The sequence below is a fragment of the Aplosporella prunicola genome (genome assembly GCF_010093885.1).
Source record: "Aplosporella prunicola CBS 121167 unplaced genomic scaffold K452scaffold_6, whole genome shotgun sequence".
Lineage (NCBI taxonomy): Eukaryota > Fungi > Ascomycota > Dothideomycetes > Botryosphaeriales > Aplosporellaceae > Aplosporella > Aplosporella prunicola.
The window spans coordinates 821,531-847,725 of record NW_022983534.1 but is presented as its reverse complement, the minus strand read 5'-3'; the positions used below and the strand labels follow the sequence as shown (position 1 = coordinate 847,725).

At 44.5% G+C, this 26,195-nt stretch overlaps 10 protein-coding genes across 10 annotated transcripts; 6 read left to right on the top strand and 4 right to left on the bottom strand.

The window, feature by feature from the left end:
* The first annotated feature begins 61 nt into the window (after positions 1–61).
* K452DRAFT_266752 (uncharacterized protein) lies at positions 62–1,226 on the top strand. The gene is made up of 4 exons (XM_033538807.1): positions 62–279; positions 332–504; positions 566–669; positions 725–1,226. Exons 1-4 carry the CDS (start codon positions 141–143, stop codon positions 1,173–1,175), a joined length of 867 nt encoding a protein of 288 aa, XP_033400416.1. The 5' UTR covers positions 62–140; the 3' UTR covers positions 1,176–1,226.
* Positions 1,227–1,494: 268 nt separating this feature from the next.
* K452DRAFT_316644 (uncharacterized protein) lies at positions 1,495–3,761 on the top strand. The gene is made up of 3 exons (XM_033543987.1): positions 1,495–1,794; positions 1,853–1,981; positions 2,033–3,761. Exons 1-3 carry the CDS (start codon positions 1,630–1,632, stop codon positions 3,668–3,670), a joined length of 1,932 nt encoding a protein of 643 aa, XP_033400415.1. The 5' UTR covers positions 1,495–1,629; the 3' UTR covers positions 3,671–3,761.
* A 479-nt stretch (positions 3,762–4,240) lies between these two features.
* On the top strand, positions 4,241–6,084 carry K452DRAFT_223068 (uncharacterized protein; the record flags this gene model as incomplete). The annotated part of the gene is made up of 3 exons (XM_033536593.1): positions 4,241–4,817; positions 4,875–5,358; positions 5,412–6,084. 3 exons carry the CDS (start codon positions 4,241–4,243, stop codon positions 6,082–6,084), a joined length of 1,734 nt encoding a protein of 577 aa, XP_033400414.1.
* A 367-nt stretch (positions 6,085–6,451) lies between these two features.
* Positions 6,452–9,032, bottom strand: K452DRAFT_245768 (uncharacterized protein). The gene is made up of 2 exons (XM_033537992.1): positions 8,904–9,032; positions 6,452–8,850 (listed from the first exon to the last, which is right to left on the bottom strand). Exons 1-2 carry the CDS (start codon positions 9,004–9,006, stop codon positions 6,557–6,559), a joined length of 2,397 nt encoding a protein of 798 aa, XP_033400413.1. The 5' UTR covers positions 9,007–9,032; the 3' UTR covers positions 6,452–6,556.
* Positions 9,033–9,275: 243 nt separating this feature from the next.
* K452DRAFT_306482 (uncharacterized protein) lies at positions 9,276–10,733 on the top strand (the record flags this gene model as incomplete). The annotated part of the gene is made up of 4 exons (XM_033542983.1): positions 9,276–9,792; positions 9,847–10,015; positions 10,066–10,293; positions 10,355–10,733. The coding sequence occupies 4 exons, from the start codon at positions 9,276–9,278 to the stop codon at positions 10,731–10,733; spliced, it is 1,293 nt and encodes a 430-aa protein (XP_033400412.1).
* Positions 10,734–11,321: 588 nt separating this feature from the next.
* On the bottom strand, positions 11,322–11,907 carry K452DRAFT_223051 (uncharacterized protein; the record flags this gene model as incomplete). The annotated part of the gene is made up of 4 exons (XM_033536590.1): positions 11,322–11,412; positions 11,471–11,558; positions 11,615–11,686; positions 11,742–11,907. 4 exons carry the CDS (start codon positions 11,905–11,907, stop codon positions 11,322–11,324), a joined length of 417 nt encoding a protein of 138 aa, XP_033400411.1.
* A 489-nt stretch (positions 11,908–12,396) lies between these two features.
* K452DRAFT_306480 (uncharacterized protein) lies at positions 12,397–12,977 on the top strand (the record flags this gene model as incomplete). The annotated part of the gene is made up of 4 exons (XM_033542982.1): positions 12,397–12,452; positions 12,520–12,608; positions 12,664–12,867; positions 12,922–12,977. 4 exons carry the CDS (start codon positions 12,397–12,399, stop codon positions 12,975–12,977), a joined length of 405 nt encoding a protein of 134 aa, XP_033400410.1.
* Positions 12,978–13,723: 746 nt separating this feature from the next.
* On the bottom strand, positions 13,724–14,510 carry K452DRAFT_245756 (uncharacterized protein). The gene is made up of 5 exons (XM_033537991.1): positions 14,391–14,510; positions 14,201–14,333; positions 14,064–14,142; positions 13,974–14,015; positions 13,724–13,923 (listed from the first exon to the last, which is right to left on the bottom strand). The coding sequence occupies exons 1-5, from the start codon at positions 14,411–14,413 to the stop codon at positions 13,901–13,903; spliced, it is 300 nt and encodes a 99-aa protein (XP_033400409.1). The 5' UTR covers positions 14,414–14,510; the 3' UTR covers positions 13,724–13,900.
* Positions 14,511–14,623: 113 nt separating this feature from the next.
* On the top strand, positions 14,624–16,429 carry K452DRAFT_349728 (uncharacterized protein). Its single transcript, XM_033545611.1, has 6 exons — positions 14,624–14,765; positions 14,790–15,326; positions 15,391–15,843; positions 15,894–15,948; positions 16,018–16,157; positions 16,211–16,429. The coding sequence occupies exons 1-6, from the start codon at positions 14,724–14,726 to the stop codon at positions 16,253–16,255; spliced, it is 1,272 nt and encodes a 423-aa protein (XP_033400408.1). The 5' UTR covers positions 14,624–14,723; the 3' UTR covers positions 16,256–16,429.
* A 6,362-nt stretch (positions 16,430–22,791) lies between these two features.
* On the bottom strand, positions 22,792–26,052 carry K452DRAFT_266729 (uncharacterized protein). Its single transcript, XM_033538806.1, has 2 exons — positions 24,805–26,052; positions 22,792–24,751 (listed from the first exon to the last, which is right to left on the bottom strand). The coding sequence occupies exons 1-2, from the start codon at positions 26,011–26,013 to the stop codon at positions 22,829–22,831; spliced, it is 3,132 nt and encodes a 1,043-aa protein (XP_033400407.1). The 5' UTR covers positions 26,014–26,052; the 3' UTR covers positions 22,792–22,828.
* Positions 26,053–26,195: the final 143 nt, after the last annotated feature.

Below are 26,195 nucleotides of genomic sequence, written 5' to 3'. Positions count from 1 at the left end.
GCACAGCCCAGCCAGCACCGGCTCCATATATATCAATGCCGGCGCCCGGGGCTTGATTGCTGCCAAAACAGACGTCTGATCGTTTTTTGTACACATTCTCTCTTTCTGCTTCTGCTCACAAAGTCACTCCTTCTGCAACCATGACCTTCGCCGACCAGTACACCCCCAAGCCCATCACCGACCTCTTTACCCATGACACCGACATTGATCGCCGTCAATGCCGCCGCACCGTGCCTATGAGAGTCATGTGCCTGGGTCTGGGTAGGACTGGCACTGCCTGTAAGTTCTATGCCCACGTCCAACCTCGCCGCTGAAACTCACGCCATACCAGCCCTTCGCGATGCTCTCCGTGAGCTCGGCTTCAACGACACCTACCACATGATGTCCGCCAGTGTGGAGAACCCTCCGGACTGCCTGATGTGGCGCGACGCTCTTGCTGCCAAGTACGACGGCGTTGGCACTTTTGGCCGCGAGCAATGGGACCAGCTGCTGGGCCACTGCCAGGTACGAATAAAAAAAACTTTACTCAGTCGACGTAGTGCTCTCCCGCTAACCCTACATGTAGTCTCTTTGCGATTGGCCCGCCATTGCCTTTGCCAAGGAATTGATCGAGGCCTACCCTGATGCTAAGATCCTGCTGACTACCCGTGACGTCGACTCGTGGCATGCGTAAGTTTACCTATCTCGACAACCACGTCTGTAAGCTCGACTAACCCGTGGCTAGCTCTTGCTTGAAGACTGTCGACTGGCGCGCCAACGACCCGGAGTTGAAGATGGTCGCCAAGTGGGACTGGGGCGCGGGCCTGTACCAGCCCATGCTTGAGAAGTTCTGGACGTCTTTCTTCAAGGGCGACTTCAAGAAGTACGGCAAGCAGATCTACCAGGAGCACTATGCCGAGATCCGCAAGCTGGTGCCTCCGGAGAACCTGCTGGAGTACCGCATGGGACAGGGCTGGGAGCCGCTTTGCGAGTTCCTCGAGGTGCCCGTGCCCGACACCAAGTTCCCGCACACCAACGATACGGACGGCTTCGTCGACCGGTGCCGTGCGAGGAACCGGGCACAGATGTGCAATGCCGCCGTGCGCACGCTGGTCGTGGGCGGCAGTGTTGCGGCGGCCGTCCTGGCGTCGGCAATGACGGTGCACCGCTTCTGGGGCCACAAGCTCCTGGGCTAATGGGGGAAGGGGTTGAACGGTAGCAATGGGTACATAATTAAAACGGCGAAGCGGAGTATTGGTCGGTATAGACGGGTCTAGCTAGTGTAGTTTTGCAATATACCTCATCATGCGTGTTAATTCCACATTCCACCTACTTGACCATCGGCGGTGACTGTCTGACGTAGCGCGTGGAGCGGAGGGGCGCACTGGAGCGAGCGGCGCGCCTAATCTCCTTTCGGCTCTTGGGCGCGCTCGGCCCAGCCGCGTCGTGCGCGGCAGGAGGGTCCGAGTGGCCGAACCCTCGAGCGCGTGCTGCCCAGTGCCGTGCAGATGCGACGACGTGGGGACGTGCCGATTGCAATTCCTCCAGGGTGCAAGGCGACCGCCTCGCGTGTCCGCGTCATCTGCCTGCGTGCTCTTCTTTTGTTTCTTCGTCCCTTTGGCTGAGCCAAGGTTACTTGTTCTGTCCTGCATGTCTGCTGCTTTGTGCCCCCTAGCCCTCTTCCCAATGTCTCCCTTCTCAGTCCATCGTTCGTACCTTTCTGCCTTTCTCCATGCAGCCTTCATTCTCTCCTTCGCCGCCGGCGTGCTTGCCGACCTGAACAACGAAACCTCTCCTGTTTACCAGTTCTATTCGGTGTGCTCCTCCGCTCTCTCCCGCCCTATTGGCCGCACTGCTAACCGCCCGCCGCCAGCGACCTGAGCTCCAGGCGCCCATCTTACATTTCGACGTCTTGTGGTCCGACTTCCTTTCTCCGGGCTACATTTTTCTCGCTCCTTATCGCAACGCCGACCCAGGACCGTACATTTATGATAATCATGGGGTATGGCTACACCTCGCCACTCTGGCTGGAAGCTGGTGCTGATTGCCGCAGGAGCTTGTTTGGTCCGGAGCTGGTCTCATGGGCCCGCAAGTGGGACAAGCACCTCGAGTTTGTGACTACCAAGGTGCGGACCACTTGTGCTTCTACCAGGGAATGCAGTATCAGGGATTCGCGAGGGGCCACGGCATCATCATGGACAATCAGTACAAGATCGTCAAGGCCGTCGAGAGTGGAGGATCGACAGCGGTGGCTGACATGCACGAGTTCCGTGTGCTTCCCGGAGGAAAGACCGCTGTCATGACGGTCTACCAGACACGACAGTACGATTTGGCGCCGTTCGGAATAGACCGAGGCATGGGATGGATCGTCGACAGTATGTTCCAAGAGGTGGATGTTGAGACGGGCAAGGTCCTGTTCGAATGGCGCAGTCTGGACCATCTCTCCCCCAGCTTCAGCTATACCCAGGCTGGCACCACAGACACCAGCGGGCATGGAAGAACCGCAATGTCCCCATGGGACTATTTCCACATCAACTCTATCGACAAGAACGCCGAAGGTGATTATCTCATCTCCGCGCGTCACATGGCGGCCATCTACAAAATATCCGGCGAAGACGGCCATGTGATTTGGGAGCTCAATGGCGCCAATCCGACCTTCCACAACATTGACCTCCACTTCTCAAGCCAGCACCATGCTAGATGGAAGAAGGAAAATAGCACGCACACGGTGCTCACGCTTTTCGACAATGCGAGCAACGGTTTCAACATTACTAACCCGTCGTCGCGGGGAATGGAGGTGGCTATTAATCACGTTGCGCGGACGGCTGTCATGACGAAGGAGTGGGTGGCTCCAGATGGCGTCTTAGCGGCCTCGCAAGGCAACCTCCAGACTTTGAAGGACGGTCATGTTATGGTGGGTTGGGGCGATCACCCATTCTTTTCTGAGCATCTGCCGACTGGCGAAGCGGTCATGTATGGCAAGATTGCCGCGCCGGAATCTGGGGTCATGAACTACCGTGCGTACAAGTATGAGTGGTCAGCTACGCCAGCCGATAACCCCTCACTCTGGACTTTCTCACGAACCGGTACGAGCGTGGCAGGCATGGCGTTCTACGTTTCGTGGAACGGTGCAACAGAGGTGCGGTCTTGGAAGTTTTACGCAAGCAACACGGCAGATGGGCCATGGGAATTTGTGGGCAACGCGACGAAGACTGGATTCGAGACACGGCTCCGCATTGCCAGCGTGCGATTATTCGCCTTTGCAGAAGCTCTGGATAAAGACGGCAACGCCATCCGGCGATCATCAGTCACCAAGACATTTGTGCCGTCGGCTGGACTCATGCCGGCCTGCGACGACTGGGGTTGCCAGAGGCATCCGGACCTAGCCGAGGGCGAGGTGGTCGAGGCCAGGCCGCCGCAGGTGGCCAATGGAGGGGCCAATTGGAACACGGGTCTGAACAGCAGCAAGTACTACACGGGACTGCCCAAGTCAGTGGGGTCGTTTGTGGTGCGCATCGCTGGACCGGGGTCGGTGGCGCTGGCGCTCCTGGGCCTGTTGTCGCTGTGCCTCTGGAAGCGGCGAGCGATGCGGAGCGTGTCGGGGTGGCAGCGGTCGCTGCAGGAAGTGCTAGGAACGGGTAATAGTGGCAAGTACGCGCGCGTGGATGATGCCGAGGCGGCGCGGACTTAAGGGCCGTGAGCATGGCATGGATAATAAAAACCCATATAGATGGGTAGAGGATTAAGGAACAAAAAAAAAAGAATAAGACGATCGCACCGCGTACCGACCCAGCAGCACGCCGCCAGGTACCTAAGCCACCGCAACAGGCAACAAGCCCCTCCGGCAACGGCGTGCGGCGGACCTGCGCGTCCCGCCGCGCACGTCTCCGTGCGATCGGCCGACAGATGACGCGTAGCCCACCCCGCGCATCAGCCCCTGGTCTAATAAGCCCCAATCTCGGTGTGTGCCAAGCAGCTTGGCGCATACCCGCGGCTGCAAGCTCCGTGAGAGCTGCGTACGCACCTGCGACCCACTCTTGCTTCACCCGCCCAGACAAAAGCACCGCCTATCGTTTCTCTCCTTCCACCCCGGCCATGTCTGACAGCCACAAACTCCTTCCGTATCATGCGTAGCAGAACTTCCTCCCAGGCCGAGCCTGTTGACGCCTCCACCGGCGCCGCTATCCGTCAGTACAAGGCTCATCAACGCCATGGTTCCGACGTTCGATCGAGCAGCATGAACTTTCACCACGACTCCAACATGGTTCCCACCGCCCACGGGCGCTCCGTCAGTCTCGGCCGGCTCGAGCAGGTCGCGAGCCACGATAGCTCCGACGACACTCCCATCACGAAGCCTCCGCCGGCTTCGTGGGCCTCGCTGCCTCACAAGGACCAGCTTGCCATTCTCGCCTTTTCCCGCCTCGTCGACTTTTTCCAGATGGCTGCACTGCAGACATACATGGTCCACCAGCTCAAGTCCTTTGACCCCTCTCTGCCCGACTCTGCGATTTCGCATCAGGCCGGTGTGCTGCAGGGCAGCTTTACTGCCACGCAGATAGTGACGGCTGTGCTATGGGGTCGCGTCGCTGATGCTCCCTGGTGCGGAAGGAAACGGGTGTTGATGGTTGGCCTTATCGGAACAGCCGTTTCCTGCATTGGCGTTGGCTTCTCCCAAACCTTCCTCCAAGCTGCCACATGGAGAATGCTGGGAGGAGCCATCAATGGTACCATTGGTGCCGCGCGCACAATGGTTGCTGAGACGGTGGATAAGAGGTTCCATTCGCGTGCCTTCCTGTTGCTGCCCCTTGCCTTTAACGTCGCTAATATCCTCGGTCCAAGTAAGTCGACCTCTCGCTGTACAGTTCTGGTCTGTTGCTAATATGGTCTGTCTTAAGTTTTAAGTGGAATTCTCGTAGAACCGGTCGTGTCTTACCCGAATCTCTTCGGACCAGGTGGCATTTTCGGCGGTAGCGATGGCGTTCAGTGGATGGAAGACTATCCATATGCCATGCCCAACCTCCTCTGCGCCATCCTGCTCATTGTTGAGTCCGTCTTCGTTCACTTCTTCCTGCGGGAGACTTTGGCGAGCCTTCGCAACAATAGACTCCAACCGCCAAGCTTGATTGAACTCAGCAAGAGAGTAATCGCGCGCCTGACCTCTCAAAGTCCTCCCAAGTATACATTGATCGACAACTCGCAATCACACGGCCTGCTTTCCGGAATGGACGGAGATACAATGGAGATGTCGCCCGTGGTCAACTCCAATAAGGAGAAGCCCTTCACAGGCAAGCGCCAGCAAGTCTTGCCTTTCCATCGCATTTGGACTTCAAATGTTCTCTGGGTTCTCTTTTCAATCGCTGTATTCGACTTTCACATGGGGTATGTATAAGCTAGCTTTACTGTCAAGCTGCAAAACTAATGAAATACAACAGTGCGTTCTCCAGCTTATGGATCGTCTTCCTGTCAACGGATCGTCCCGAGCCTCAGGTCATGACTCGGTTCGCGAAGCGATCGAATCCTTTTTTGTTCAGCGGCGGTCTTGCTTTCGAGCCAGCTGCAATTGGTTTTGCCCTTGCCGTCTTGGGCATCGTGGGCCTTTTTCTCCAACTGTCGATATACCCCTGGGCCAACGGCCGATTCGGCCTCATGCGCTGTTTCCGGTACTCCCTCTTCTTGTTTCCCTTGGCTTATGTCCTGGCGCCATACCTTTCTCTCTTGCCGTCGCCGACGCCCGCTCCAAGCCCTGCCACCGGCTTCTGGGTGTGGTTGGGAATCAGCCTCATCCTTACCCTGCAAGTCTCGGCCCGTACCTTCGCCCTTCCGGCGAGTATCATCCTCCTGAACAACTCAAGTCCTCACCCCAGCGTCCTGGCCACCATTCACGGGGTTGGCCAGAGTGTTAGTTCTACCTTCCGGACGGTAGGACCTATCGCCGCCGGCTACTGGTATGGCGTGGGTTTGGAAAAGGGAATGGTTGGCGTGGCCTGGTGGGTTGTCGCAGCTGTCAGCTTGGTGGGCTGTTTCGCAAGCTTCTGGGTCAGAAATGGTACTGGCCATGAGATCTTGCTGCCAGGCGAGGAACCTCCGGAGACTTCTGAAAGATAAACGGTTCCACTGCTCTCAGTGCCAATAGTCCCTCAGCGGCGTGGCATCTTTTTGCATTTTCGAGGCGTTCCTGCATTACAAACGGCGTTATCCTTTCACATGGAGGGGGAAAAAAGGAAGGGGGATTTTTGGAGCTATTATTTGCGTTAGCTGTTTGACATACTAACATACCCTGTTTCCTTTGTTTCTAAAGCCTCGTTGTATTATTGTAAATCATGCACATACCATTACTTGCATTAGCTCCTTGTAGACATAACAATAAGGCTCTGAGCTTAAACTCTGCTCATACTATTTACAATTGTCGCCCCTGTAACCATTACTAAATACTAGCTAGCTATTCACGAGTAGCATTCACCTGGAACAAACTGTTGTATGCAACAACGCATAACATTTGCTTTTTAACTTTAGTACAAATAAGAAGACAGCAAGCATTTATCTACCCAGTATCCGGCCGGGTAACAATAGACTATGATTAGCCCAGACCTGCCTTTGTTGTCTTCACAATGTGTGTCACTGGCTGCAGAATTCCCTTGTTGTTGAGAGCACCAAGCGCGGTGCCTGAACTCCAGCCCATCTTCTCCAACATGGCACGTCCCTTGTTTTCAACTCCAAGCTCGGGAGCAGAGGCACCAACAACATCACCATCTCTGTAAGAAACAGCCGCGTTACGGCCTCCTCCACCTCCACCGCCTGCAGCGTTCCGTTTTCCCTTCGCAGCGGACTTGTCCATACGCGGCACGAAACGTCGCTCATAACGGGACGCGACCTGGGCAAATATAGCCTCTTCGTATTCAACGGTGCGGGATGTCTTGATGAGAGTAGTGAAACGCGACTTTCCTGCACCTACAGACTTCGACTTGAGGTTGAAAGCGTTTCCAAGCTGGTGAACAATAGCACGGTCGCGCGTATCCATGGGCGGGAAGGGACGGCTCTGGTTAGGAGAGTTCAGGAAAGTCCTTATCTCTTCTTTAATCTGATTGAAGGTCATGCCTTCATCGTACTTCGCCTTGAGGTCAGGCTTGAACTTGTTCTTCTTGCCGAGCAGTCCCTGTGCACGGAGTTCTTCGCGCTCCTGCTTCCTCAAACTCTTCTTCTTGCGATCAGTCTCCCAGGTAGACCGTAATTGGGCCGCCAAATCCTCATCGGAAAGCTCAAACAACATGTCGGCCGTAGCACCCTTCTTTTTCTTCTTTCGGAGGCTGGGTCTGTCAAAGTCCATAATGTCGAAACCATTGTAAGGATCTTGGTCGAGGACATCGGCCATCAAGCTTGCGGAAGGGAAGGAATCTCTGCCACGACCTGACTTTGGCTGGTTGCGACGTGATGATTGCATGGCGGATTTGCCATAACGCGTATCGTAATCATCAAAAGCGTCGTCGTCATCGTCATCGTCGTCATCATCGAAGAGCAAAAGTTCATCTGATCCCATACCAAGCTCTTCTTGCTTGGCGAGCAGTCGAGCGATAGATTCATCGCTCATACGATCGATCTTTCTTTGGATAAGGTCCTTTTCGTCTTCAAAACTTTCATCGTCATCGTCATCTTCTGAATCAGTATTGGCATCCTCTTCTCCATCATCTTCGCTCTCCTCAGACTCGCTGCTGCTCCTTTCATTGCCCAGAATGAGGTTCGCAATTGTTTCTTCAAAATCCGCAACCAGTTTTTGCTCACGCTCTTGAGTTAGACGAGTGATGGGAAGCCAGCGAGCCTCGTCCTCATCTGTGTTTTCGAAAACGACAAGATATTGTGTGACATTTTGCCGGTCCCTCTTCCGCAAAATACGATTGACCACGCCAGTCATTTTAGAAGAAGTACTGATTCCGTCAAAGTCCTCAAGTTGTCCAGGTTCCCAGTCGGTTTTGTACGGGTTCTCAACCTGATTTCCGAGCGGTTTCTGCTGAGGGACCTCATCCACCCATTCGTCACTGTCCGAAAGCCCAAGTGCTCTTTGAGTCAAGATAGAGGGATCGTACAGAGCTTCTCCACCATCCTCTTCCTCTTCTTGAGCTCTTATGTTCTCCAAGTAATCCGCAATTGCCTCATCATTGGGTTTTGAGCTGCGTCCCCCATAGGCACGCTTAAGCCCATGGCTCGTGTTTGAGTTTGGATTACGAGTTGGATGCAGAACTATCGATGTGGAGTGAGCAGTATTGGGGCGTTTAAAGCCTGTTCCAGCTCCCGCACGCTTGGCCTCCGGTGCCTGTTTCTTGCTCTCTCGAGGCTTGTTTGCGGACAAAGTTCCCCGATGACTGTTTGTGTGTGACAATGGAAGTGATTCCGTTACGGTCTTCACGGCGTTACGACCTCGAAATAGGACAACCTCTTCGCTTGAATCCGAAGGGGTCGGAGAAGTACTACGAAGTGTGGGTGGCGGCAGACCAGTATCGACAGATGCTTTGGAACCAGCGGTGTCTTCAAAGAAAAGCATTGCAGGCGGACTATCAGCTGTAATGGGCGTGGTTTCTGAGATAAGTTTCTCGGGGACATTGATTGGCTCTCTTTCCGCTGGATCCATGGGTGGGTCAGCGACAGCGGACTGAAGATTCATCTTGGCCATTGCATCTTCTGATTGCGAGATTGCTTCAGACAAATGCTCATCCCCAGAAGGTGGCGATGACTGCTCTTCAGGCTTGGTGCCAGCCATATTGCCCGCACTGACAAAAGCAACAGGAGCATTGCGTAGTTTTACATCGGAGGACCACATGCGGTGACGAGACTCAGTGTTACGAGCTTCATCGCGAAGGGAAAAAGGCGAAGCATGGTGGGCTGCAGAGGGCATGAGGATTAGCATCAAGGACACCGAGGGCGGGAAAACGAACCGTCAAGGTTCCTTGACTGCGGGACGAAAGAACTGCGCAGGTTGCCTCTCCCGGCGCGGGTTGCGCCTCGATGAGAGCCTCTGCCTCGGCGTCCATGAGCCATAGTGGTGGTGGGACGGGATCGGGTGGCAAGGAAAGGAAGGAGTGGAAGAAGCTCTTGCACCTTGGACTTGGTTGACGTTTCGAGCGCCACTCGTATCGATAAGGTGTGTGGCGCGTCGTGGCCCTAGCTCTCTGACCGCGTGCGGGGAGTGTCAGCTGCAGCTGCCTACCGCTTCCGTTCACCACTACATACCTACACCTGCAACTCGTACCTACCAGCGTCAACGACATCCTTCTATGCTGCCTCGCTGAAGGCGCCTTTCCTTCACCATGAGTAGCGTCGACTTCGGCCGCCTCAGCCAGCGTGTCATCAACATGATCTGGGATCCCGCGCTCCGCAACGACGACGCCTCGTCCATCTGGTGCCTGGGGAAGTGTTATGAGTCCAAGCCAGCCTCCGCCCAGGAACAGGGCACCGTGCCCGGCCTATCTGCATCACACGGCTCCACGGTGTCGTCCGGCTCGACTGGTGATGACACTGTCAGCCATAATAGCAGTGACGGGGGAAATGCAGACACCACTCTTCAGTCAGGCGCGGAAGGAGGCTGGCCGGCCCCGTTTCTGGATGATTTTGAGGCGCGCATCTGGATTACCTATCGCTCCAACTTCGTGGCTATCCCAAGGTCGCAGGACCCGAAGGCTGCGTCTGCTTTGAGCTTCGGGGTCCGCTGGAGGACTCAACTTACCGGCCAAACAGACTTCTCCAGCGATACTGGTTGGGGCTGTATGATTAGGTCGGGACAGAGTCTGCTTGCTAATGCGTTATTGATACTCAAGCTAGGCAGAGGTAAGCATCTTCCCTCTTAGACCAGTGGGTGCCTGGACTAAATGGTGTATGTAGACTGGCGGAGAGGCCAAAACCCGGAAGGAGAGCGTCGCTTGCTCTCGTGGTTCGCCGACGATCCAAAAGCCCCTTTGTCGATACATAGATTCGTTGAGCATGGAGCGTCGGCCTGCGGCAAACACCCCGGCGAATGGTTTGGCCCCTCTGCCACGGCAAGATGCATACAGTAGGTCCATGCTCCCCCCTTCCATGGACGGAGCACTAACTGCCCCCCAGAGCCCTCTCAAATGGCTATGAAGATGCTGGACTTAGAGTCTATATCACCGGAGATGGCTCTGACGTGTATGAGGATAGCCTTATGAAAGTCGCGAAAGATAGCGACGGCACATTCCGCCCCACACTAGTCTTGGTTGGGATCAGGCTCGGCATTGATAGGGTCACACCTGTATACTGGGAGGCTCTCAAAGCATCATTGCAGATGCCGCAGTCGATAGGAATTGCTGGGTAAGTTCCTGGGCCCCAACTACAGCATTTTTGACAGAGTATCGTAACTAACATTACGCAGTGGTCGCCCTACTCAATCCCACTATTTCGTCGGCACCCAAGGCTCCTACTTCTTCTATTTGGACCCACACACTACCCGAACTTATCTTCCACATCATTCTGATCCTTCGGCCTATACGTCTGAAGATGTCGATTCTTGCCATACCCGTCGTCTCCGCCGCCTGCACGTCACTGAAATGGATCCCTCGATGTTGATTGCTTTTTTGCTCAAGGATGAGACTGACTGGCGGACTTGGCGGAAATCAGTCAAGGAGGTGCACGGAAAGCCGATAATTCACGTTGCGGACTCCGAACCACCTATTCACGGCGGGCAAGAACGTGAAGGAGCAATTGACGAGGTGGAAGCGTTCGACGACGAAGACGAGGATGGTCTGCAATAGATGCATCGGATCCGGCGGTGGCGTTTAGGGGAGCTTTGGTATACCACGGAATAGAGCTTTGGCCTGAATCATGAACGCTTCTTCCCGCGATTTTTATCGCATTTCCGGTGCAGTTCTCGTCAGAAGAGATGTTCGTTTCGTCTGTAAGAGCAGCGTGAATCCCGGTCTGAATTTGACGTAGTTGGTCGATGGTCCGAGTTCGTGTTCTCTGGAAAACTCCCTCCGCAGCTTACTTTCGACTGGGATCCGCCTAGAAACCTGACCGGTAGCTTTACAAACTCGACACAAATCCGAGGCCCATGCGGAGCCTGGACCAAAACCAAAGACGCGGGAGAATTGAAGTACCGTTTCCTTTCGGACTGCTTGCCTCTGAGAGAGAAACGTTAATGTACAAGCTCGAGTGATATCTGAAAATCCATGAGTCCGTGAAGCCAATACCCGGCCTGAAAGTGTGAAGCAAGCCATCCCATGATCGCATTAAGAAAACCCATGAACACCGTCCCCGACCCAATCCGCCCTGATGTGAGCTAAATCAGGGAACATCGCCACCGAATCGACCCTCAAAAAACACCGGCCCAGAAAGTACGTCTATTTGGTAGAAGAAGAGTACTTGGTGACGGCCTTGGTGCCTTCCGACACGGCGTGCTTGGCAAGCTCACCAGGGAGGATCAGCCTGACACTGTAGAGGAGTCAGCATGCAGCCCAAAATGCGGGGTTTGAAATGCGGGGATGCGTACGAGGTCTGGATCTCGCGGGAGGAGATGGTGGACTTCTTGTTGTAGGCAGCGAGCTTGGAGGCCTCGGTAGCGACGCGCTCGAAAATGTCTGGATTCGAATCAGCTTTGAGCTCGGAAGGCGATGTGAGCGCGGATGTCACGTACCGTTGACGAAGGAGTTGAGAATGGACATGGCGCGGTTGGAGATACCAGTGTCGGGGTGGACCTGCTTGAGGACTGGCGGACGCGTTAGCTCGATTGCGGGGGTGAAATGGCACGCGGCTGCACTCACCCTTGTAGATGTAGGAGGAGTAGGTCTCCTTCCTGGACTTGGTGCGCTTCTTCTTGTCGCCAGAGGGAGCGGCCGTCTTCTTGCCGGCCTCCTTCTTCTCGGCGGGAGCCTTGCCGGCGGGGGCCTTGCCGCCGGTGGTGGGAGTCTTCTGAGCCTTGGGGGGCATTTTTGCGGATTAGATCGATGAGTTGAGCTGGTTAAGCGGGAGAGTGAGCTGCGGAAGCTGACGCGATGGAGCGGTATGGGTTCGTTGTTGGATGACGGAGAAATGAAGGTGCAAGAGTCGACGCGCGGGCGGGCGCGATACTTAAAGGTCGGCAGGTGATCGGGCCAAGGAAGGCGCGTCTGCCCGCCGCTTGTTGTGAGGCCCGTGCGTTACGCGGTACGCTAGTCCGCTTGCGAGCGTAATTCTTCGCTTATCCGCGACGCGCCCCTGCGCGACTGGCTCGCCCCGCCCCGCCCGACACGCCGTCACTGCTGGAATTGATCGCTTGCACGCGACGTCCGACAATACCGCCCATATAAGCTCTCCCCGCCGCCCGCCTCCCCAACCTTCGTCACCCACTTTCATCCCCACCAGCCCGACTTATTGCGCTCCACCAGCAGCTCATCCACCACCCCAAACTAACCCGTTAACCGAACAACCACCGCAAAAATGACCGGAGGCAAGTCTGGAGGCAAGGCCAGTGGCAGCAAGTCCAACGCGCAGTCGTAAGTTCACCCTCGAATTCGCGCGCTTTCTAGACGCGTCTTTCACATCTGACACGCCTCATCACAGCCGCTCGTCCAAGGCCGGTCTCGCTTTCCCCGTCGGTCGTGTCCACCGTCTGCTCAGGAAGGGCAACTACGCTCAGCGTGTCGGTGCCGGTGAGTTTTCCCCTAGATTTGCGTTTTCGAAGCGCAATTTCCTGACGTTCATCAGGTGCTCCCGTCTACCTCGCTGCCGTTCTTGAGTACCTCGCTGCCGAAATCCTCGAGTTGGCCGGTAACGCCGCCCGCGACAACAAGAAGACCCGTATCATTCCCCGTCACCTTCAGCTCGCTATCAGGAACGACGAGGAGCTGAACAAGCTGCTTGGTCACGTCACCATCGCCCAAGGTGGTGTTCTGCCCAACATCCACCAGAGTACGTTTTCGCTTGCAATCGGATTTCTAGGGCATGTCCGCTGACCAATTCCAGACCTTCTTCCCAAGAAGACTTCCAAGCCCGGCAAGGGCCCTAGCCAAGAGCTGTAGGCGCTTCTCGTGTTTCTGCTTTTTCCGGGCGTGGTTTGGCGGTTTTTCCTCTTTTGCTGCAATGATAATGGGGTTCTGGAACGGGTTCTGGGTTTACGGCTACGGCTTTTGAGTACTGCAATAGGGCAGTTGCTGTACATTACATCCATGGCGATGGATGAAATCTGATGAGTCGATTACTTCACTACTTTCCCTGGCCGTCTAGTGATTTGGTCGATTTCATCCTGCTGTCTTCCCCCTATTTCTCAGCGACACTGCGGCGCGAACCGTGGTTACAGCTTTCCAGTCGGTCAGCAGCACGGGACGGAATCGCGCCTCGAGGGGATAGGGGTTATCAGAATCGACATTCGAACGGACGCAGGCGAGCATCAACACATGAATCGGCCTTTAACGGAGTTACGAGAGTTGGAACGCCATCAATGTCGCAACTTTATGAACAGCAGCGCGCGGATTTCAAGAAGAGACGTCTGGGTGCATTTTCACGATATATGAGAATAGCACCCATAGGAATATAACGTGCATTATAGTCTAAATGTAAAGCACGAGCTATAATAGACGTCTCTTGTCATAATTGAGACAACCGTGATTAACTATCAAATCGAGGCGCGGAACGACCATTTCGCAGTGCGTAGATTTGGCATTTTTCTTTATAGTCATTTTTATCATTATCTGTTTGGCTGTAAGGCTGGATGTGTCTGACACTGCGCTACAACAAGGGGCATGACTAAATCGATCGCGCCTGGGATGCACAGATGGAAAATGACGCTGTTTTGCTATTCCTTTAAGCTAGCGTTTCGTCACTGCACCGCTGCCCGCGAGTGACAAATGCAATCAACACAATTGGACCAATCCTTAACTGACAGTTAATATACTGTGAATGCCTCCCAACTACCATTCTTCACCGAAGCTTCCACCACTTTCTCTTAGAGTGTCATATGGGGCGGGGCTGCAAGGGCGATTAGTGTTGCGAATAGCAAGGATGGGGGTTTATCTTACGGTCAATGATGGGCGCCGGCACATTGCGCTCATATTTCGAGCCTAGATACGTCAATATACTTGTGCGCTTCCAAGTGCTTGTCGACATACCGCCTGGAGCCGTCGGTGCCCTGTAAGGATCCGGGTGCTTCCACTTTTGAAGCAATTCTTCGGTCTCCTGGATGATCCTCTGTGCACATTGCATCAGCAATTGCTTAGTCTGCGGATCTGCCTCAGGCGCAGCATACCCTCTGTTGCCGGGGCTCCGACACGTTCCTGTTGGCCTCAAACAAAGATCGGATATAGAGGGCCTGGCCCCTCCAGAGGTGACGGTGGACCGCCCAGTCAAGGGCGAGCTTCAACGAGCGGCGGTAAAGGGAACTGAGCTGGGGTCAGTATTATCATCCGCGCAAGCACCCAGAAGGAAAAGAAACACACAGGACGGTATTCTTGGTTGCCATTGTCGCGTCTGCCGCAGCTACGGGCGTGGCAGAGGAATTGATTGTAGGTAGGTAGCTATGCTGGTGGTTTGTCGCGGCGTCACGTCGCTGGTCAAAGTGGAGCAATGTATTTCCGGGGGGGCAGCGTACTCCTCGGGGCCAATGGAAGTTGAGGATTATTGCCGGCTTCAACCGAGAGAAGGAACGGGCTTCGTCACTTCCGTCTTGACCGGCCAAACCCTTCTCCTTCCACATCACAGCTTCCTCCCTCTCCGTCCCTCGCGTCGCGCCCGCTCCCCCGCCTCTTGGGCCAATCACCATTGCCCTCATCATGTCCTTCCGCCGCGTTCTCGCTACCTCTGCGCGCTTTGCCGTCACCTACCCGCGCAGCTCGCAGCGCCTGCCTCAATTCCTGTTCTCGCAATATCGCACCTATGCCTCGAAGATTGTCAAAGTTCCCGAGATGGCTGAGTCCATCACCGAAGGCACCTTGAAGCAGTTCAGCAAGCAAGTTGGCGATTATGTCGAGCTCGACGAGGAGATTGCCACCATTGAGACGGATAAGATTGATGTCTCCGTCAATGCGCCTGAGGCCGGTACCATTAAAGAGCTGCTCGTTAAGGAAGAGGATACCGTCACCGTTGGCCAGGATCTGATCTCGATGGAGCTTGGCGGTGCTCCTTCCGGTGGAAAGAAGGAGCAGGGCAAGGAACAACCCAAGGAGCCCGCGTCAAAGGAGCAAGAGACTTCTTCCCAGCCTAAGGGTGGCCAAGAGCAGGAAAAGTCTCAGGACAAGCCAGCACCTCCCAAGGAGGAGAAAAAACCGGAACCTCCTAAGGAGGAGAAAAAATCTCAGCCTGCGCCATCCAAGCAGGCGAAGGAGGAACAGCCAAAGAAGAGCGACACACCTTTTGGCAGCCGGGAGGAGCGTCGCGTAAGTCAAAATGGAACTGGCAAAGCTTTGTTCTTTACTTCGGAGCTGACTATACACTTTGCAGGTCAAAATGAACCGCATGCGCCTCCGTATTGCCGAGCGCCTGAAGCAGTCTCAGAACACTGCGGCGTCCCTGACCACATTCAATGAAGTCGACATGTCTTCCTTGATGGAGCTCCGTAAGCTGTACAAGGACGATATTCTCAAGAAGTCTGGCGTCAAACTCGGCTTCATGAGTGCCTTTTCTCGCGCTTGCGTGCTCGCGATGAAGGAGCTTCCGGCAGTCAATGCCTCGATTGAGGGACCCAACGGCGGTGACACGATTGTTTACCGTGACTACGTTGACATCAGCGTTGCTGTCGCAACCGAGAAGGGCCTGGTTACTCCGGTGGTGCGGAATGCTGAGTCGATGGACATGGTTGGCATCGAGAAGGCTATTGCGGACTTGGGCAAGAAGGCTCGTGACAACAAGCTCACTATTGAGGACATGGCTGGTGGAAGCTTCACCATTAGCAACGTAAGTGAACCCCTCTTCCAAGTATGTCCCAGCTAACAGTTGCGATCAAGGGTGGTGTCTTTGGTTCTCTCATGGGTACTCCGATCATCAACTTGCCCCAAACTGGTAAGCTTACTCCGCGAATAAAATCGCCACTAGTGTTCTTCAATCGCTACAAATACTAATAATTTACAGCTGTTCTGGGTCTCCACGCTATCAAGGAGAAGCCTGTCGCCATCAATGGCAAGGTTGAGATCAGGCCGATGATGTATCTTGCTCTTACTTACGACCACCGCCTTCTGGATGGTAGGGAAGCTGTGACGTTCCTGGTCAAGGTATGTTTTAAGAGAGGTGCTGTCAGTTGACGATTACTAACAAGTTCCAACAGGTCAAGGAGTACATCGAGGACCCTCGCCGCATGCTCCTCGGCTAGACATCGCTCGATAATAGTTCCAGCGGTTATCATTGTTTCGTTGCATAGCTGTATACATTAAATAGAGCGCTGGTTAGCGCTTATCTCAGTAAAATGTATATGTACTTGTTCTCTATTGTGTCGTACACGTATAAACTTAAAAGTACTAAGGTAATTGGAATACCTATATCTACTACCTACTATTTAGTAGTTATAAGATATTTATATATTCTTAATATAATATAATAAATAACTTAGATTCTATAAATTTAATAATAACCTATTTCTATAATTATAAGTACTTACTAATTTACTAGAGTTATTTTTAATAAAATAATTATTTTTATATATAAATTCTTTTTATTATAATTTTCTTTTTTAAAAAAGAAATTATATTAAAAAATATATAGATTAGATTACTATAATCTATAAGTAAAAATTAAAAAAAGAGTAGTAAATTAAATAACTTATACTAGTAATATAAATTCTAGTTTAATAACTCTAACTATAAGAAAAGTATTTATTTAAAAATTTAATAATATAATTAAAGACTTTATATAACTTAGATAAATTTTATCCTTAGGCTTTTAAATTTAATATAAAGATATTAAATTTCTAAATTCTTAAACTTTTAGATTAGGTATTTACTAGAATAAAGTAAATATTTTTTAATAATTTCTAAAATATATATATTAATTAAGCTATATAGTATATACTAGTAACTTATTAGCTATTTACTAAGATATATATATATTTTTTTTTACATATTTTCTAGTAAAATATATATAATATTTCTAAAATATAAATTTAAAAAGTTTTTCTAAGATATATATACTTTTTTCTATATTTTACTTATAAATAAATATATTATAAAAAATATATAGATCTTAGAAAAAAAAAATTAAAAAGAAAAATAATATATTTTAGAAATATATTAAATATATATATATATATCTTAGTAAAAATTTTTAAGAAAATATACTTTTAAAAAACTTTAATATATTCTTTAAAATAAATCTCTTTTTTAAAAAAAAAACTAAAATATATTCTTAATATATATATATTAAAAAATAATTAAAATATACTTATAATAAATTCTAGAAAATCTTAAATCTATTCTTGAGAAAAATTTAAAATATATTCTTTTTAAAAAATATTTATATAAAATTATAAGTTTTATTAAGAAATAAACCTAATTTACTAGTATTTTCTATTAGAAATAGAGACTATCTAGTATTAGAACTATTTAAATAAGTTTATATTTTTTCTTTTTTTTTTTTAAAGAAAAAGCGAAAATAAGAGTATATTCTTTTGAATATATATATATAGAAGTATTTTTTTTTTTTTAAAAAAAAACTATAGAGAATAGAGGAATAGCCGATTCTAAGATATTTAATATAAATTAGCTAAATTAAGAATATATCTTTAGTACCTTAATTCTTAACTAAGTATCTAGAGAAATTTCGCGAATATAGTCTATAGCTAAAAGATTAATTTATGAAAATTTTAAAAAAATTCTATTAAATTCTTATTAAAAAGTTTTATAGTAAAGCTTTTTTTATTAGTATATCTCTAAAAAAAAATAAAAAAAAAATAAAAAAACTTAAAAAAAACTTAAACTTTTAGAAGAGAATAGATTTAAAAAATTTAAGTTTTTTAAAAATATATTTTCTTAAAAAAAAGCTTATATTATAAAACAGGCTAATTTTATAACTAAAACTAGTAGTAATATTTTTAATAATATACTACTAGTAAAAATAATACTAGGTATTTAGATAAATTTTAGCTAATATATAATCGAACTAGTCCTTTTCTTTAACCTAAAATAATAATAATTCTACTAGAATTTAGTATAACTAGTTAATTTCTATAGGAGAAAATTCGCTTTTTAGTAGAACTAAAAGACTTTTCTAGAAATCAAAGAAATTAAACCTAATTTTCTTTATTTTTAGTATCTATAGTGATTTTAAAAATATAATTATTCTAATATTATTACTATTAAGTAATAGTAAAATCCGTTTTCTAGTTAATCTCTTATATATATAGTATTAATTAAAATATACTTATATAAATTTAATATAGCTACCTTTAAAAATATATCTAGAGAAATAAATATATACCTATTTATAAGATATATTAGTTTTTTTTAAAAGAGAATATAGTTTTTTTTAAAAGAGAATATACTCTTTTTTTTTAATTTTTTTTAAAAAATATATTCTTAAATAATAATTTTTTCTTTAAAAAAAAAAAGCTTACTAGAATTCTTTTATCTCTAAATTTCTTTTAAATTCAGTAAGACTTCTTTTTTTCCTTATAGTTCTTTAAAATTTTTTTTAAAAAAAGGCTATAAAATAGTTAGTATATTTAAATAAAAATATACTTTTAATAAAAAGATACTAAATATCTTAAATTATTTCTTTTTAGTTACTTTAAATATTCGAAGAAATAGAATCTTTAGCTCTCTAAGCTACCTAGTAATATAGAATATTTTTCCATATAAAATTTACTTATTTAATCGACTCTATACTAGGCGAATTGCTAGGTTTTTTTATAGTAAACTTCTAGCAACAAGAAGTAAGATGTTTAGTTAAATTTAAATAGTTCTAATTTTTAGAGGTAGAATAAGAGTATATATAATTTATAGTCCGTTTCATAATAATAAAAAGATCTAATAAATATTAGTATAATATAGTTAAAAATAAAAATAAGAGAAATAAGAGTATATTTTCTTTACAAAAAAACGGCTATTTACTAAGATATATATATTTCTTCGAATAGTTTCTAAGATATATATATTTTTATATATCTCTATAAACTTTAATATACTATAATATATTATAAGAATATATATCTTAGAAATAAAATTAAAAAGTATATATATCTTAGAAATTCTTTCTTTAGAAATATATTCTTTTTTTAAGAATATATTTCGCTATTTTTTAACTATATTATTCTTTTTTGAAAAATATGTATCGCTTTTTTTTAAAGAATATATTTCGCTTTTTCTAAATAAAAAATTTTCTTTTTTTAAGAGTGTTTTTTTACAATTTTTAAAAATATATTCCTAAAAAGTAAAATATATTCTTTTTTTTTTTAAAAAAAAAAGCGAGGTATATTCTTAAAAAAGAAATATATATTTTAGAGAAAAGTTAAATATATATATATTTAAAAAAAAGAAAAAAAATATATTCTTAATAGAATAGAATATATATATATATTTTAAAGAAATTCTAAGATATATATATTTATATATCTTAGAGTTTTATACTTTATATATAGTATTTTAGTACTAAAAATATGTATTTTAGAAATAAATATTAAAAAAATACGTATCTTAGAAACATTTTTTTAAAAGTTTTATTTTAAATAAATTGAATCTATTTTTTAAAATTTATTAAGAGTATATTTCAATTTTTTTTTTTAGAATATATTAACTTTTATAATAGTATATATGTATATATTCTAGTAATAGATTTTTAACTTTTTTTTAGAATATATTTTAAGTTTTTTTTAAAGAGTATATTTATCTTTTTTTTTAGTAATATATTTTTTTAAATAAAAAAAATTACTAAGATATATAATTATTTTAAAATAATTACTAAAATACGTATATTTTCTCAAATGTATTTCTAAAATATATATTTTTTTTATAATATATTATAATATATTTATTTGTAAGCGAAATATATAAAATATATATATCTTAGAAATTATACGAAAAAAAGTATATATCTTAGTAAATAGCCGTATTATATATATCTTAGAAAACATATAAAGAAATATAGTTTTAGCTATTTTTCTAAAATATATTCATTTAATCTCAAGATAATTTAAAAGTATATAAATCTTAGTATTTTTTTTTTAGAAAAATATATATATATATATTTTATTAAAAACTAAATATTCGTTATCTTAGTAAATTTATATTATACTTTTATTTTAAAAATATTTCTTTTAAATATTTTTTTTTTAATTTTTCTACAATATATATCTTTACCTTTTTTTTTTAAGAAAAAAGACTAAATTTGTTTTAAGAATATATATATTTTTTTTAAAAAAATATATGTATATATAAATTCTTCTCTAGCTAAAAAATTTTATTCCCTTTTTCTAGAGAAAGTATTTTACTCTTTTTAAAAATTTATTCTCTTCTAAGAAAATATTATACTTTTTCTAAAATATATTCTTCTTTATAGGAATATATCTCGTTTTTATAAAAAAATATATCTACTATTTTTCTTAAAAAAAAAAGGCTAAGTATATTTTAGATTTTATTTTAAAAATAAATACGAAATATACTAAAAAGAGAATATATTATTAAAAAAAAGCAGAACTTATTTTTAATAAAAAAGTAAAGAATATATATTTAGAAAAAAAAAAATATAAAAAAATTAGAAAAAGTAAAAGAAATTATTTAAAAGAAAGAAAGAATTTTGTTTTTTAAATAATTTCTAGAATATATATATATTCTATAAAAAATTACTATATATATAGCGAAGAATTTAAAGATATATTTATCTTTAAAATAATATATATATCTTAGAGAGACCTTTTAGATATAATTATCTTAGAAAGAGTATGTTTATCTTAGAGAGACCTTTTAGATATAATTATCTTAGAAAGGGTATATTTATCTTAGAAAATACTTAAAAAAAATTTATCTCTTAGTAAATAGCCGCCTACATTATATTTAAAGTATTTTATAGTAAATATATCTTTACCTATTTACTAAAATTTATATATATTTTTTTTAAGTATTTTCTAAAATATATATAGTATTATTATACCGTAGGAATAGTATCTTAGGTAATTATATAGATCTAGGAAAAGTTATCTAGTAAGATAGTAAATAGGCGGAGGCGTGAGAGATAATTAAACTAATTTAGCTAGGAAAATTTATAAAACTCTAGTAAAATTATATAATATAATAATAATAACTAATTAGGTAGCGAACGCGATACTATAAATAATAGATATTTTTTTAGTCCTCTACCTATACGGCGGAGGTAGACTAGGAAGGTTAGTAGTTAGGCTAGTAACGACTTATAAAACTAATTAGCTATAGAAAACGTTAAGGCGGTTCTTATAGTCTAGGTAGTACTAGTAACTAGTAAGAGGTTAAGAGAATAAGATTCTATTTAAATTATAAAGTAACTAAATTATAAAGAAGCTAAATACGCGGCTAGGAATTATTATTATTATCTTCTAAATAAGAGAATACCGTTCTATAGGCTAACTACCTATAGAACCTAGGTATATTAAAGCTACCTAGTTATTCTTTATCTTTCTACCTACTAATTAGGCCGAATAGCTACTAAGTTAGCTAATTTATCTACCTAACTTATCTTACTAACGCTACTCTATTATAGTATTTTTAAGATAAGTAAATATATACGTTTTAAAATTTTACGCTATATATATAATATTTTAATATTAAAAAATATATCCTAGAAATATATATCTTAGAATTTTATTTAGAAAAATATTTATTTTAGAAATATTTTTTTAGAAAATATATTTGTAAAATATTAAATATTTTCTATAAAAAAAATTAACGACTATTTACTAAGATATATAATTTTTTACGTTTAATTTCTAAGATATATATATCGAAAAAGTCTCTCTAAGATATATATATTAAAAAAGTCTCTTTAAGATATATATATTTTTATATATTTCGCTTATAAATAAATATATTATAGTATATTATAAAATATATATATATCTTAGAAATTATTTTAAAAAAAATTATATATCTTAGTACTCTTTTTTAACGGAAATATGTTACTAAAAAAAAGATAAATACACTCTTAAAAAAACTAAATATATTCTAAAAAAAACCCTAAAATAATTAAATATACTTATAAAAATTCGAATATATTTCTTTAAAAAAAATATTACTAAAAAAGATAAATATACTCTTTAAAAAAAAACTAAATATATTCTAAAAAAAAAGTTAAAATTTACTCTTAAGAAATCAAATATATTTCTTAATACATACATATATATATTCTTTAAAAAAAAAGCTAATATATACTCTTAAAAAATTGAAGATATTTTCTAAAAAAAAAAAATCAAAAAAATCGAAATATACTCTTAAAAAAGTAAAATATATTTATAAAAAATTAAAGATATTCCTAAGAAAAATAATTTCTAAGATATATATATATATATCTTAGAGAGACTTTTTAAGTGTATATATCTTAGAAATTATGTAATAAAAATGTATATCTTAGTAAATAGCCGTAGAAATATTTAAAAAATATTTAGAAATATTTGAAAATCTAAGGACTTAAAAACCTAAAGATTTAAGAATCTAAGAATTTAAGAATCTAAGAGTTTTATTTATCTAAGCTACCTAATGATCTTTACTATAATTAAAGCGATTATATATATACTACTAAATTACTAGAATATATACTACTATAAATATAAGTAATCTAATTAAATACTCTACCCTACTCCTTATTTATAGATTAGAGCAAACTAATTTATATTATTTAATATAATCTCTTAAAAAAATCGTGATATATATAATACTAAGTTAAAAGAGTCTTAGGGATTAAAGAGTGTATTATAGAATAGTCCACTTAGTTATATTACAAGCCATTTCTCAGTAAGTCTTCGGGCGCTCTGAAACTCTTCGGATAAAGCCAGGATTGTCTGAATCGCAAACGCCGCATCTGCCGAGAAATCCTCCGATTTACTTAATTCTCCCTTGTGCTCAAGACGTACACGCTCTCTCAGAGACAAAACTTTTTCGTATGCAGGAAGTGCCAAATGCGTAAGACCTAGTGTATGCCACATTCGAGCCACGTTGAATTCTGCTTCCTGGACCAAAATGGCAATGTTCTCTCTTGTACGTATTTGATAGTAACGGTAGAGAAAGGCCAGCCCTTGTTCAATTTGATATTGGCGGTTCTCCGACTGTCGCTTCATAGCATGCTGAATGTAGGAAACTGCAATCGAGAAATTGATTATCGGATCGTCCGGAGCGAGACTGTAGGCGCGGAAGTAGTAGTTGAGAGCGTTGATGTCGGATCCACCAGTTGCCAGGACATGGGCGTACATGACAAGCAGAGCCACATTAAGCTCAGTGATTCCCTCTGGGTTTCCTTCGTGCAAACCGCCTCTTGTATAACCAGAACGTTCCTGATCACCAAAGTGGTACATTTTACGCCCCTCTGCATCGAGCAAAGCAAAGTCCATGGCTTTGATCAACCGTAACACGAATTTTTGAGATGGTCCACCGTTGTACCAGGACCGATGTCCTGCATACAGTCTGTTGATCATGCCATAGAGACGATATGCATCGTTCGCATAGGAATGTTGTTTGATTAAATAACGGCATGCATTGCAGAGGTGCTCCTCATCGCGGAGTAAGAGAGCACAGGCTAACCAGCACACATGAATATGGTGTTCGCGCTTAGCATCGTGATGAAAGATGTTCGCCCCGGCAGCCGCCTGGATAACGATCCAGCAGCGTCCGTTGATACCTCGCTTTGCTAAAAGCAAGGCGTATTGGCAGAATATATCTAGCCACTCGTCGAAAGGGATATCGTGGAAGTCTTCGGGTGCTTTCTCGCCGTTGTACATATGGCTCTCTGGGTCTGCTTCTGTTGCGCCCGCGCGATTTGAGAGTGTCGCGAGATAGGCCAGTGTTGATTCCCTCATCTTAGATGGACCGGTAGCGCGACCAACATAGCCGGTAAACTTGAGGGTTTTGTCATTCCTAGGATAGAATGCCTCCATCCTCCGAAATTCATCAACCATTTCACTTGCAGCATCCATGTATGCTGTTACTGCTTCTTCATCACCAGCGTCTACAGAGCTCTGAAGAGATACCAGCTCTTGATAGTATTCTCTTATGGCTCTGTCCCGAAGCTGCGCCTCTTCAAGCTTTTCTTTCTCTGTGTCCAACAAACCACGGAGTCTGCGCCTTCGTTCTTTAGGCTCTTTTGAAACTCTTGAAACTCTTGACCTAGTGACCGGCCTCTTGGCTTCCAGAGACTGCAAAGTAGTTGGCGCCGGGAGGAGGTCCTGGGTTGCAGCTTGCTTGGTTGACTTTAGTTTTCCAGCGGAGTCTTTTACTTGTAAGGCTTTATGCGCACTAGACATCTGCACATTGAGACGAGCTCTTTTGACAATATCCAAGCCTCCCTTTGCAATGACGTCTTGAGCTATATCTTCACATCTGGAGGTCATGCCCCAGTCTTGGAAAAATCGCGCAACTTGCACACGAGCGGAAAGGTTGGTGCCGGCAGCTCCCAATGCCGATTCTATGAATGCTTCAGCATCGTCCGGGCGTCGAAGCGCCCAGTAACATGCTGCGATTGAGATGCAAAGAGCTGTCTGGGGAACTTCCGGTATCTTCCGGAGAGCCATGTAATAACGAAGTGCTTCGCTATGGCTGCCTGAGATGGTGAGTGCATCGGCGACTTCCCTGAACAAATCGTCAAAGTCGAACACGTTGGCTAGTTCAGACTCGTCCTCGGGCTGCAGGTATTCAAAATGGGCCTACGGCAGACAATTAGTATTTTCCAGATGTCCAGACTGGTTTCAAAACTTACCAAAGCTTCTTCATAATGACCAGAGCCTAGCCCGAGACGGAACATGCCAAGTTTGACCCTGATCTCTAATGGCAAGCCGGCTCCATATGTCTCAGAGCTATGTCTCCCGGGCACGAACTGTTCCACTTGAACTCTTCTAGGCTCATCGTCCATGTCCCATTCACGGTCATCTAGCTGGGAATCCCAGAACGATTCATCCTCTCGACCAAGGATCCAGCGGGCACCAGCTCGAAGGTAAGGGATCGCTTCTTCATACCGCTTCAGAGTCTGCATCAACTCCAAATAGCTGTTGAGGATTTGCCAATCAAGCTGACTGTATTCAGACTTGGAAGTTTTCATGTGATGCTTCAAGGCTTTCTGGAAAGGTTCTACAGCCCTCTCCGGCTCGTGAGTAACCGCACATAGCTCAGCCAACTGCTGTAGTCTGTCAACATCATTCTCATGACCTTCGATCTTCAGCATCATCTCCAACTCGGACTTTGCTTGACCCTTGTGGTTGAATCTTAGCTGAAAATCGAGTCTTCTGCAGCGCGCTTCCCAATCATTGGTATCGATACGAATGACTTGACTAAAACATCGGTGAGCCCATTCAAGGCGGTCTTTTTCGTCGCCTTCCAACTCAAGTACTCTAGCAGCAATTTGATGCCAGAGATTTACGTCTCTCTGTAGGAGTGCACCCATAGAAAGTGCATGTACGGATGCCTCGTATTGGTGCTTCGCGTAAAGAATCTCGGAGAGAAGATTGTAAGCGGCGAAAACCTCGGGGTTGATCTTGATGGCCTCGCTCGCATATTTGAGAGCTGGATCAAGTTCTTCATTGAGCCATGATTGAGTCGCTTGGGCCATTATACGCTTGAATTCTGGACCGGGATCCTTGGGTTCACGGGGCCCTCTTTTCCCCCTTTGAGATCCTTGCGCCCTACCTTCGCCAGCATCTCTGTTACCACGACCTCTTCCACGGCCCCGGCCGCGACCGCGACTGCGACCTCGCCCTTCGCCCCTTGCTCGGCCCCGTGCTCTTCCTCGTCCTCGTCCTCGTCCTCGCCCAGCGCCGCGCTTTCCTTCGGGCTCCGACTCGTACTCAGAGTCGACGTCTTGGTCGGAAGCTTCATCAGGTACTGCATCTCCGTCTGACATGGAGAAGTCCGGATCAAAAGAAGGGTCGTTATTATCCGGCATTTCCGAGTTAAGAACAAGTTCCTCGTTCATCAGCACACCATCTTCGTCCCCTTCATCACTCCCATCCACACCCACATCATCCTCAGCTTGTGAGGACTCGAATCGTGTTGGACTAGGGTACCGGGAATAGCCCCGACCAAAGTGAAAATGGGAATCTTCGTTATACTGCGTATCTTCCTCGGCTGGGATAAACCCCTCGTGAACGATGGGTC

What these genes read in the sequence shown, in the direction of transcription:
- K452DRAFT_266752 (XM_033538807.1), top strand. Translation starts at nt 141, where the DNA reads ATGACCTTCGCCGACCAGTACACCCCCAAGCCCATCACCGACCTCTTT. An exon ending in GGGTAGGACTGGCACTGCCT is followed by an intron (nt 280 to 331) that starts GTAAGTTCTATG and finishes ACGCCATACCAG; the next exon opens with CCCTTCGCGATGCTCTCCGT. An exon ending in GACGTCGACTCGTGGCATGC is followed by an intron (nt 670 to 724) that starts GTAAGTTTACCT and finishes ACCCGTGGCTAG; the next exon opens with CTCTTGCTTGAAGACTGTCG.
- K452DRAFT_316644 (XM_033543987.1), top strand. Translation starts at nt 1,630, where the DNA reads ATGTCTGCTGCTTTGTGCCCCCTAGCCCTCTTCCCAATGTCTCCCTTC. An exon ending in CTGTTTACCAGTTCTATTCG is followed by an intron (nt 1,795 to 1,852) that starts GTGTGCTCCTCC and finishes GCCCGCCGCCAG; the next exon opens with CGACCTGAGCTCCAGGCGCC. An exon ending in ACATTTATGATAATCATGGG is followed by an intron (nt 1,982 to 2,032) that starts GTATGGCTACAC and finishes TGATTGCCGCAG; the next exon opens with GAGCTTGTTTGGTCCGGAGC.
- K452DRAFT_245768 (XM_033537992.1), bottom strand. Translation starts at nt 9,006, where the DNA reads ATGGCTCATGGACGCCGAGGCAGAGGCTCTCATCGAGGCGCAACCCGC. An exon ending in GCAGTCAAGGAACCTTGACG is followed by an intron (nt 8,851 to 8,903) that starts GTTCGTTTTCCC and finishes TGCCCTCTGCAG; the next exon opens with CCCACCATGCTTCGCCTTTT.
- K452DRAFT_245756 (XM_033537991.1), bottom strand. Translation starts at nt 14,413, where the DNA reads ATGGCAACCAAGAATACCGTCCT. An exon ending in GCAACCAAGAATACCGTCCT is followed by an intron (nt 14,334 to 14,390) that starts GTGTGTTTCTTT and finishes ACCCCAGCTCAG; the next exon opens with TTCCCTTTACCGCCGCTCGT. An exon ending in GCCGGCGCCCATCATTGACC is followed by an intron (nt 13,924 to 13,973) that starts GTAAGATAAACC and finishes TCGCCCTTGCAG; the next exon opens with CCCCGCCCCATATGACACTC.
- K452DRAFT_349728 (XM_033545611.1), top strand. Translation starts at nt 14,724, where the DNA reads ATGTCCTTCCGCCGCGTTCTCGCTACCTCTGCGCGCTTTGCC. An exon ending in CTACCTCTGCGCGCTTTGCC is followed by an intron (nt 14,766 to 14,789) that starts GTCACCTACCCG and finishes CGCAGCTCGCAG; the next exon opens with CGCCTGCCTCAATTCCTGTT. An exon ending in CATCAACTTGCCCCAAACTG is followed by an intron (nt 15,949 to 16,017) that starts GTAAGCTTACTC and finishes AATAATTTACAG; the next exon opens with CTGTTCTGGGTCTCCACGCT.
- K452DRAFT_266729 (XM_033538806.1), bottom strand. Translation starts at nt 26,013, where the DNA reads ATGAACGAGGAACTTGTTCTTAACTCGGAAATGCCGGATAATAACGAC. An exon ending in GTCATTATGAAGAAGCTTTG is followed by an intron (nt 24,752 to 24,804) that starts GTAAGTTTTGAA and finishes TGTCTGCCGTAG; the next exon opens with GCCCATTTTGAATACCTGCA.